The sequence below is a fragment of the Trachurus japonicus genome, chromosome 3 (genome assembly GCF_045865225.1).
Source record: "Trachurus japonicus isolate A0001 chromosome 3, Traja_1.0".
In the NCBI taxonomy this organism is placed as follows: domain Eukaryota; kingdom Metazoa; phylum Chordata; class Actinopteri; order Carangiformes; family Carangidae; genus Trachurus; species Trachurus japonicus.
The window spans coordinates 39909065-39920201 of record NC_140909.1 but is presented as its reverse complement, the minus strand read 5'-3'; the positions used below and the strand labels follow the sequence as shown (position 1 = coordinate 39920201).

Here is an 11137-nt window from a genome sequence, read left to right as displayed (position 1 = left end):
AACATAGTTAAGCTACTCTACAAATCCTGCATAGTTCCTCTTTAAGTTCAGGGGCCACACACAGCGCAATCTGATCACAAGTGGGCCGGACCATTAAAATAACAGCATGATAACCTATAAATAGTGAGATAATAGAGAATAATTAGAAAAAACATATGGAATTTCAGCAATAGTATGCCTCTTCTGTCTTCTATGTCATTTTCACACTTGGCAAATTCATCCTGTGGGCTGGTTCGGTTTTGGCCCACAGGCCGTACGTTTGACACCCCTGTGATATGTACTGTCCATGTGCCACATCCACTGTGTCCTCACAGCAGCAGCTGTGGGTTTGAATCTGACCTGCTTTGCTTTCTCTGTCTGTCCCTCCACTGACCTATACCTGAATAAAAGACACATGACCCACACATGACCGTTCCAACATTTTTTTTTTTTGAAATGTGTGGTTGCCATCAAATTCAAAATGGGCAAAAAATCTTGAAAACACTACGACACTCCTCACTTTCAACATTTGAGATTTCTTTGTTCCCATTCGGTTTCTATTTACACCTCACATCCATTACTGTTTTAGAAACGGGGCTGTATTTTCTTTCCAGAGTGGTAGTGAAAGGTTAAATATAAACACTTGTGTATCATTATCTATTGTTTCTACTACTTTCTATTGTTTCGACTGTCAGTCTAGTTACACCACTAACAGCACTCACAGGATCAGTGTGTCATTTCCAGCATTGTCATCAGTATACTGCTTTCCATGCTCTCCTTTCTCCTCTCAAACCTGTCGAGGCAGACCCCTCCCCCCCACCCCTCCCCACTCCCCTTCAATCATCAGGAAGCTTCTCTGATCGAGACGCCTCCTCATGTCCCTCACGCTGAGCAGGAGCCTCGTTATCCACTTCCTCCTCCATCTGTCATCATCACTTCATCAGAAGAGGCGTCTCTGTCTCCGTCTCAGAAGATGAAGGCGGGAGTGAAGTGAGGTTTCCGTCTGTCTCAATGACTTGGACAATTTTCACAAATTATCATAAGAACTTTATTCAGAACCGTATTGTACAGTGATTACACAGCTAGTCCCATTGCAATAGACTCTCATTATACATCCTGATAAATAAATAAGCTCCACTTTGCTCCGAGGCCGTTACAGACTATATACACATCTTTACTGGTGGTGGCTGATGAAAATGAAAATGTGCTGATTAAAATCAAAAGAGGAACATGTTTTAAAAAAAAATCTGTACAGTGCCTTCACCCTGTCGTCAATGGCAACGTGTGCATGAATCTTCAATGTCTCATATAAAAATGACTTCACCAAGCATCAGATAAAATAATGTGACTCATTCACTCAGGTTGATTCTCTCCTGTGTGTCCTCCTCCTCCTTCTCCTCCTGCAGAGATTACTGATATAAAAACATGTGACCTCCCAGTTGGATCAGTACAGTGATGACAGTATCTAATGCCTCAGTCATCTTTGGTGATAATCCAGATGTTTTGGTCTGAACAGCTGAATGAAAAGTCCCGTGTGAACTAAAACCGTAGTGGATCAAATTGGATCTCGTCTCGTGGAGAGGAGAGGGCTCCCGGTCGCACGAATGCCACGAAGGGAAGCGGGAGCAAATGCATTCGCTCACGTATATGGTCCATCTGAACAAGTCTGTGACTCATGTGGTAACACAGCCTGACCTGTGAGTCTCAGACGCTGTTCCAGGAACATGTGCAACTCAGAGGCCTAGTCCGTGTTTCCTGTCACCCTGAACAACAACAACGCTCCTGTGATGAGCTGTTAACTCGAGGTCAGAGCCTCATGAGGGGACGGAGTGAATGGACTTTAAAGGTTCCTGTCCTGGCTGAATCAGAACAACTGGTGTCGTCTGTTCACAGCACACACACACACTGCAGCTGAAGGGGCCGTGGTGGAACTGAACTAACGTCGTCCTCTACGCTGCGTTCCAAAATGCGCACGGCCTCCGTCTTCTGCGTCATGTTCAGTATGCGCCTCTTCATTTCCTTTGAATTCCTCATGCATGTGAGGATAATGTGAATCCTGTGAAGGGAAAGGCAGGGCAGCGGCGACAGGGAAAATGACCCAACAACAAAAAAAAAAAAGAAAAGAAAGAGAGAACATTTTCCTACTGAAGGAGTGAGGAGAGCCCTGCAAGTCTGAGCTTTGTTCAAGAACAAAGTGTCGTATCTGTGAGGACCTGCCAGAAGCACTAAGCTTGAATGGCAAAAAAAAAAAAAAAAAAAAAAGCTGAGAACAACTAGTGCGTTGCATAATGTTGCACGGAGCGCAGATGTTAGTTGCTCGCTTGCAGGCCGCTCTGGTAACAGCGGGAAGCTGCGGCTGGCATGCACACTCATATGGCACGGTTTAGTGCTGAGATACACTGGAGAACAGGGGGGGAACACTGTGTTCTGAGAGTGTGAGTGTCGCTGCCATCTACCCCTCCACTATCTGCTGTCTGTCTCCATACACACACACACAGCTGTTTACCAGCAGCTCCGGTTCATTTAAAAAAAAAAAAAGTCCCGCCGACTCGTCCCCGTCCTCCTGAGGCGAAGGAGCTGGAACGGTTAAATGAGGGAAGACTGAAATAGACAAAGAATAAACAATAGAGCAGAGCAGCAGCTGGAACCAGACTCGGTCCACCACATCTTGAACTGGGTCCACAGTCGGCTGCCAGTAGCCAAATATGGTATATAGCGCTCAATATGAAAATGCAATTAAGAGCTCACTGAGTGAAGTTTTTGTTCTGGCAGCCTCCGTCTGTGACTCAGCTTTGTGGCTTTTTCACGTCTGCAGTGAGATTAATGATTCAGCCTTAACATATTATTGGTGCTGAGGTATGTAGCGAGGGGATATAACTGCTGTGCACAGCTTGAGGCTGGGCCCTTATAGCAGAGCCCCCGCCCCCACCCCCACCCCCACTCCTCCTCCTCCTACGTTGCCCTGATGTCAGCATTTGGCCACCCCCTGCTCCGAACACTGGCAGTCTGTGGGCCATGTATTCCCTTTGGCTCGCCCCCGCTGCGCACAGAGCTGCGATTCTGGTGCCCCGCGCCCCGCCGCAGCACAACGGCTACCTTCTTTTCCTCATGCTGGTCTCCAAGCGGCCCAGCTCCTCGTAGGACTGGTAGAAGACTTCCAGCTCGCGGCAGCCCCAGCCCCTCCAGACACACAGGCACCACTCCATGTTTTCCTTATGAAAGCCACATACAACTGTGTCCTTTGCCACTAGTGCCGCCTCCTCCAGGATCCTGAGAGAAAGGGAGAGAGAGAGAGTGAGAGTGAGGGACGGAGGGAAGGAGATCGATTTTTGCGAGTAGCAGAGAGAGAGAGAGCTAAAGTTGGTGGGACATCTCTGTGCACTGTAATTAGCTTTTCCTGGAAGCCAGTGGGCAGTTCTAGGGAGCGACTGGTGGAGGACACTGAGCACACTGTCAGCACAGAGGTTACTGTTTGTTTAAGAGCTGCTGAAAAAGAGAAAAAAAAGAAGAAAAAAAGACGACATCTACTTTTTGAACTCGGTCTAATTTATGAAGACTGTGACACAAAGCATCTTGGGAGGAAGGAGAGCTTCTGGTGACCTTGGATCCTGAGCTCCCTCACCCATGTATCACTGGGAAACAACCCGGAATTATGTTGTTCCATTGTTGTTTGGTGTGTCGGAGGTGTATCATTATCCTCTCTGATGTTCACCTCCTGTGATACTCAGGACGACACACACACCCACACACACTGACAGACTCATTAAACCAGTGGTTAAGGATCCCTAAACTGACACAGATTAGCCCCCATTGGACAACATTTTGAAACAAACACCAGAAATACACAAATATTTGTTCTGAGACAAAATAACATTACTTTTTTTAGTCAATGTACGTTCAAATTAGGGCCAATGGCGTGAAATCTGTGAAAAATTTTGAGAAATTTCTGGAAAAAATAAAGTGGTAACATTTCAAGAAAAAATCGGGGACCCCCTTTAACCCCCTCAAGGACCCCTGGAGGTCCCTGGACCCCACTTTGAGAACCACTGCATTAAACAATAGCTCAGGGTTGAAACGTTACATGTGAAGCTGCTTTACGCCCCCTGATGATCACAACTACAAACCGAGGCCCTCGGGCCCAGCGACCCCCTCCCATCGACCTCGGCTGTGACCTCCTGCCATGTCGCCTGCGTTACAGGTGCACCATGTAATAACTGCTTATTAAAGGCCCTGTTCTAGGTGGTTCTTTTATTGCCTGTTGCTAAAAGGACCAGGCCTCTCTGCTGAGGCTCACACAGAAGTCCTTTCTGTTGGGGACCAGCTGCTGGCGGCTTTACAGAAATAATTACAGACTCAGCGAAGCTCCGTGAGCGCATGATGAAGGACGCCGCTGCGCTTTATTGAGGCTGCGTCGGTGGATTCACATGCAGCTTGTTCAACCTGCACCGGCTCTGTGCAGCTCAGAGGAATAAATTGGTTTTTAATGTTAGGAAGCAATAGTTCCTGGAGCCAAACAACACATATATCACACATATACAGTATAATAAACACAAGTTAAACCAACAAATAGATGAGCAGCCTGTTTGTGCACGAGCTGCGGGTCTCTGTGTTTTATACGCACGCTGTTATTTTGTTTGGTGAACCAGAACCTCCACATAAACACCAGCCCTCAAATTCAAACTTGGCTCCGAGCTGCAGCCAGTTTGCGTCTGATTCATTCCGTAGCGGATCAAAGACCCCCGCTGCACCCTCTGAACATGGTCATACTTCACCTCCTACACAGAGCGGCGCCCACTGAGAACCCTGCCACGGCTGAGCTTCATCACCATGTAGCGCTCTCCTCTTATCGAGGACCGCTGGGGACAGCAGCTCAGTGGAAGGTGCAAATTCACCCACGTGAAAATCACTGTGGTTTTCTACTGATGCCACAAACTGCCTGCACGGACATTTAACAGATACCTCATGATGTGATTGTTTTTTATTGTTGTTTTTCCAGCTCATTTAAGCTGCATTATTGAATCCCTCATTATATGGTTTCACAAAACTTCATGACTCCAAGGCTAATGTGGATCAGTTAAATGAGTCATTCAAAAAAGAAAAAATTCTCCTAGGATAAAGTTGAAGAGGAAAGAAAAATAAGGCATTTTATAAAAACATAAATTTAAATTCAGTTTCAATGTCCGTCTCATAAAATAAACAGGTGACATCATTACATCACTGATTCAAGCCAGTGCTGCAAGAACAAACATGAACTGTCGTGTTTATGGCTGAACAACATTATTTTCTATCCATTAACTGACAGGACAGTAGAGACAGACAGGAAATGGGGAGACAGAGAGCGGAGAAATGACAAGCAGCAAAGTGAACACCGGGGGATTCGAACCAGGGCCGGCTGCGACGAGGACTGTAATCTCTGCATATGGGGCGCCTGCTCAACCCAGTGAGTTAAACAGCACTCCCAAACAACAAGTACATTATTCTTACCAGCAAGTGAACTCACCCTAAAGAGGAACATCCAGGTGGACTGAGGACAGCGATGACACGCCCCCTCAGCTGGTCGCCATGGGACTGTATCTCGACGACCATCACGTCACCTCCCCGCCTGCCCGACGATAACACACGTCACACACGTTAACAAGGCCGTTTCACTGTATCTACTGTATCTTCACTATCTACAGGAATGTATGTAAATCAGATTTCACTGCACGCACAACACGGTGAGTTTATCTAATTATTTTTCCAAACCTCCTGGGCCGGGGCTGCTACCAGGCTGCTTTCTCTTTTAAATCTGTAACATACAGCAGCTGCCTCATAATATTAAAGGGATAGTTCAACATTTTGGCAAATGTGCCCATTGCTATAATCCCTATAGTCATAGCAGTACAGCAGCACTTTAATTGTTGGTGCAAGCTATTTTTAGAACGGCGGAGCAGAGCCGCGAGCTGCTCAGACCTACGCTACGGAGGTTAATGGGATTTCTTGGTTTCCCTCATCAAACTCATCAAATACACAATCCAACAACTCCAAAACGCTCTGGTGGACAAGTTGTGACCTGCACATTCACCACGCTATGAGATAATAACAGAACGTTACCAGACAGAGTTGTTTTTGAGGTAAATGCAGAGACGGGATCGCGCATCATATCACATATATTTACCTTGATAACAACTCTGTCTCGTAACGTTTCATTATTATCTCATAGCGTGGTGAATGTGCAGGTCACAACTTGTCCACCAGAGCGTTTTGGAGTTGTTGGATTGTGTATTTGATGAATTTGATGAGGGAAACCAAGAAATCCCATTAGCCTCCGTAGCGTAGCTCTGAGCAGCTCACGGCTCTGCTCCGCCGTTCTAAAAATAGTTTGCACCGACAATTAAAGGTAATGAACCTACTGCTAAAACTATTGGGATTATGGCAATGGGCCAATTTGCCAAAATATTGAACTATCCCTTTAAATGGTTGGTCAACATTCTTTTATTGGAAAGATTATATGAATGATATGTTGTTGTTGTTGTTGTTGTGTGTTGTCTATTTATTCATTTATTTTTCAATTCAGTTCAATTCAAATCACTTTATTTGTCCCTAAGGGGTAATTTAAAAGGGCAGAAAGGAAATATATAATAACAATAAACACTAAAATCTGTGTGATTTCTTCTCCCATGTTACAGGTAATCAATATTTTCATGTAACTTACTTCTGCTCTTTGATCAGTTCCAATTCCTTCTTTTATCTTTCTCTAAAGCTCTTTGTAAACATTGTTATGAATAGTGCAATTAAATAAAGTTGATTATGATTAGTAATGTTTTTATTATTGGTGCAGCAATGACTCACCAATCACTGTTAATCTGCAAATATTTATTTTCCATACATCATTTATTGTTGTGTTCATCTGCTCTCTGGGTGATGAGGGGCTCAGTACACACACACACACACACACACACACACACGCATCCAAGCACCCAAAAAGAGACATTGTGTATTCTGGCACCTTTTATCTGGTTGAGCTGATGCAAATTGTTATGCAAATGTGTTTGTGTGTCTGACAGCAGAGGGTTGCTCGGGGAAAGCTGCTCTAACTTACAATTGGAAACAGGAAAGCTCCGTGTCACCAGCTCTTTAAAATGCTGATGTTAACATGTGTTATTGTGTTTCTTTGCTCTGTCCCTATTCACACTGCATCATCTTCACATTCACATGTGCTGCTCAGCATGCTGTACCTGGGGATCCACAGAGTTCCCTCCACCGTCAGCACCTTGAAGGCCTGCAGCTCGGGCACCGTGGGGTTGCCTGTCTCTTCAGAGTCCACGGGATCAGGGCTGATGGACGCCTGCTGGTCCTGGTCGCTGCCCGGCCTTTCCCGGTCAGCTGGTGGCGGTGGCGGCGGGAGTGGACGCTGCGTGCCGCTGTGGGTGGCTAATGAGCTGCTGTCAGCGGTGCTGGAGCAGTCGGAGGCCGGGGGCTCCAGGGAGCAGCTGGACGAGATGGAGCAGTAGTCCATCAGTGAGTCCTGGTGCTGGATGATCTGAGTGCCCGCCTCCTTGCTGTAGATCAGCGTCACGTCTCCATTGGTCAGTTCCAGCTTCTCCTCCTGGTCCGTTGTCTCGAGGTCTGTGGCTGTCGCCGTGGTAACCCCCGCCGGATGCTGCACAGTGAAGGTGTCTCGTAGAGGACTGCTGTCCCTGCAGCTGAAACAACAACAGGAAGTCAGAAACAGACATTGAAACTTTTTGTCTCCTGTTCAGAGTGGATTGCATTAGGACGCTCGCCATTTAGTTCACCTACACTATGTGAAAACTGATATATATGTGTGATACACCTGAAGTCATTCAGTAATATGAGCCAGTCCACTGCTCCACTCACCTCCACTATATGATCCCGTTAACATGAAGTCAGAGTATAAATTCATTTTACTTGACCCGAAGCACAAACCTTTTTTGTCTTGTGCAACCCCTGAGCCTTTTTGTCAGACCATGAGTCCCCCATCACTCATACATGTTTTACGATTTACGTAACTTTATTATCCATTGAGTGGAAATTCCTCTTTGGTTTCACCATAGACATGTCTCACAACAACAGAACACATAGTGACACAATAAAAAACATTTCAAGGATAGAAAAATATAAAATAGCCTACAGCAATAACTGTACTTCACACATCACCCATTCAAGTACATAATTTCATAAAAGCACACCACAGTATGAATCAACTTTACAATTGTAGGTCTAACACCCTGGACGCACTGCCCGCGGAAGCTGAGCACTCGCACTGCGCACGCCTTCTCAGGTGCTTTGCTGGTCGCACTGGGAGCGTACTTCTTCTCCTCTCTCCACGCCATACTTTTGGAAATCAGTATTGTACACTATCCAGATATACTGTTTTAGCATCGATACTTTTGACAACCCTGAACAGAGTTGTGCTTCAAGTTGTTGTTTTCTGGGGGAGCTAGTTGGCGCACGTAGCATTTTAGTAACGGGCTTATGAAATGACTGGGAATATCTACTTATCATCTTGGAAATAAACTAATAAGGGGCCGTGACATGTTTTTAGCGCTCTGGGCGTCTACTTTCCATTCAAACCCTATTGAGTTGGGCGCTCACAGCGCTCAGCGCCCTCGGCGGAAAAACGCCCTCGGCGCTTGCTTCTTTTTGTCGCTCGTCAATGTCACTTTTCCCCGCAGTGACCAATCAGAATGAAGAAGGGGCGGGACATACGTTACCGACAGCAACACAACCGGAGACGTGGCTCAGTTTATATCATGACCCACACTTGTATTGAAGGTAGGCCGACCTCAGGGTCCATGTCAAAAGCTGCCGCTAATGTTATTGTGTATTTCTGACACTCGTTGTAGTGTTTACATTAAACAAGGCAGGAACATGGAAGTGTCAGAGGACTCGTTTCTAACCTAGCAACAGCGGCATTCTGACGAGGGAGAGAGAGAGCGCCAAGCGCTGGGAAAGCAGCTCTAAGAGCGCTAAAAACGCGTTTGGTGGACACGGCCCCTAAATGTTTCCACGTCCCCCCTGCCATGTGCTTGTGTACCCTTGGTTGGGAATCACTGCTGTACAGCTCCACTCACCAGTACTTGGCACAGAGCTGGTAGGAGGCGGCGTGGTACAGCAGCAGCGTGTTGGTGTGGTCGTCCAGGGTCCAGACTGCCTCCTCTCCCCACAGACTGAAGCTGGTCGCCATGGATATGATGGAAGACGGCGGGCTGTAGGGCTCCAGCCTGTGAACAGCCGTGAGGCTCAGACAGTCGATGACAAGCAGACCTGGACCGTTGGAGAACCATAACTGAGACACACACAGGAGGGACAGGAGGGACAGGAGGACGCAGTGTTAACGTGAGGTGGTGACAACTTCTCTCTTCCTGAAGTTGGGACTGATTCTCTGCTCACCTGGGAGCCACTGCTGACCAGAGCCATGCTCCTGACTGGGTAGGGTCTCTGCCGGGGGTCCGAGTCCTTCAGACCAAACACTGTTTTGTTGAGGGTGTGTGAACACAGGTAGGTCTCCCCCTCCAGAGGAAGGTCGTCCACCAGGCTGTACACCGCCACCAGGCCGTCAGACATCCCAGCAAACACTCGGGCCAGACTCTGGTGAGGAAGATTTACAAATTCTACATTTTATTCATGTGAATGATTTAAAGGGATAGTTCAACATTTTGGCAAACTGGCCCATTGCCATAATCGCTATAGTCATAGCAGTAGGTTCGTTACCTTTAATTGTCAGTGCAAGCTATTTTTAGGATGGCGGAGCAGAGCCGCGAGCTGCTCAGAGCTACGCTACGGAGGCTAATGGGATTTCTTGGTTTCCCTCATCAAACTCATCAAATACACAATCCAACAACTCCAAAACGCTCTGGTGGACAAGTTGTGACCTGCACAGTCACCACGCTATGAGATAATAACGGAACGTTACGAGTTGTTTTTGAGGTAAATACAGAGACAGCTTGAAAGACCTTGAAAACAACTCAGTCTCGTAACGTTCCATTATTATCTCATAGTGTGGTGAATGTGCAGGTCACAACTTGTCCACCAGAGCGTTTTGGAGTTGTTGGATTGTGTATTTGATGAGTTTGATGAGGGAAACCAAGAAATCCTGTTAGCCTCCGTAGCGTAGCTCTGAGCAGCTCGCGGCTCTGCTCTGCCATTCTAAAAATAGCTTGCACCGACAATTTAAGGTAACGAACCTACTGCTATGACTATAGGGATTATAGCAATGGCCTAATTTGCCAAAATGTTGAACTATCCCTTTAATGTTGCATCGTTTAAACAGGGTTCCCACTCTTTACCTGAAATCGTGTTCCAAGACTTTTCCATTTGTGTTTTGGAGAAGTGTTCTTTTCGACAGTTGTCCCTTATTTTGTACATTTAACCAGTTTGTTTATTCCTCTCTCACCTCCAGAAGTCTGATTTAAAGACGTACAGTCTATGGCTCTGACTTATCTATGAAATAATCTCTTACTGTACATGCTTAGAAATTACTACAAATTTATCATAGAACAACATTTTTGTTTTTAAACCATGCATCTGTCACTCAGCAGAGAAAACCTTCATGCTCTCATGCAGCCAATACTGGAAACACTCATCGACTAAAAGTCTCCAGTTTTCTCACTAGACACTTCTTTCAAAAAATAAATCCTTGGTGGGGTCTGTAAAAGTCAAACAGAGCTCTGGTAGCTGATGTCCCAGAAAAGCTTGAGTTGTCCTGGAAAATTATTTATCACATTTGACTTTTTTTCTAAATTTTCATGTGTTTTCCAGGTTTTCCAGGATGCATAGGAACGCTGTTAAATGTTGTAAAAACCTCCTCAAAGAGAAACAGTCGAGAGAACCCAGAAACTGCACAATCCAATATCTTTTTTTATTTTTTGAAAAGAAGCTTCAGCAGTTTGAAGCCATCTTTTTAGTTTTGTTAGAACAAATGTTTCCCTCCACAGTGTTCCCTTCTGAGGCTCAGTGGAGGAATACGTTTCAGTACTTACAATAAACCTACATGCAGTAACCAGGACAAATGGCCCTGAGAGCTTAAAGCACTGCAACTTAGAGAAACACACACAGCCACAAAAAGACACCAACACATTCAGAACACATCCTCATCAGTCAGGTGTTTCAGTGCGCCTATGCAAGCTGTATTTGATACTTTTATATTGTTATA

The 11137-nt window shown here is 45.9% G+C and overlaps 1 protein-coding gene across 2 annotated transcripts in view; it reads right to left on the bottom strand.

The window, feature by feature from the left end:
• Nucleotides 1–1009: 1009 nt before the first annotated feature.
• The window catches only part of lrrk1 (leucine-rich repeat kinase 1), an 82460-nt gene continuing 72332 nt past the window's right edge, over nucleotides 1010–11137 (bottom strand). For both annotated transcript variants that reach the window (XM_085772635.1, XM_085772639.1), the window contains exons 33-37: nucleotides 9376–9573; nucleotides 9057–9271; nucleotides 7197–7664; nucleotides 5480–5581; nucleotides 1010–3249 (exon numbers count right to left, since the gene is read on the bottom strand). In XM_085772635.1, coding sequence (XP_085628761.1) covers nucleotides 3072–3249; nucleotides 5480–5581; nucleotides 7197–7664; nucleotides 9057–9271; nucleotides 9376–9573 — 1161 coding nt within the window. In that variant the 3' untranslated portion in view covers nucleotides 1010–3071. The remainder of the gene's footprint in view (nucleotides 3250–5479; nucleotides 5582–7196; nucleotides 7665–9056; nucleotides 9272–9375; nucleotides 9574–11137) is intronic.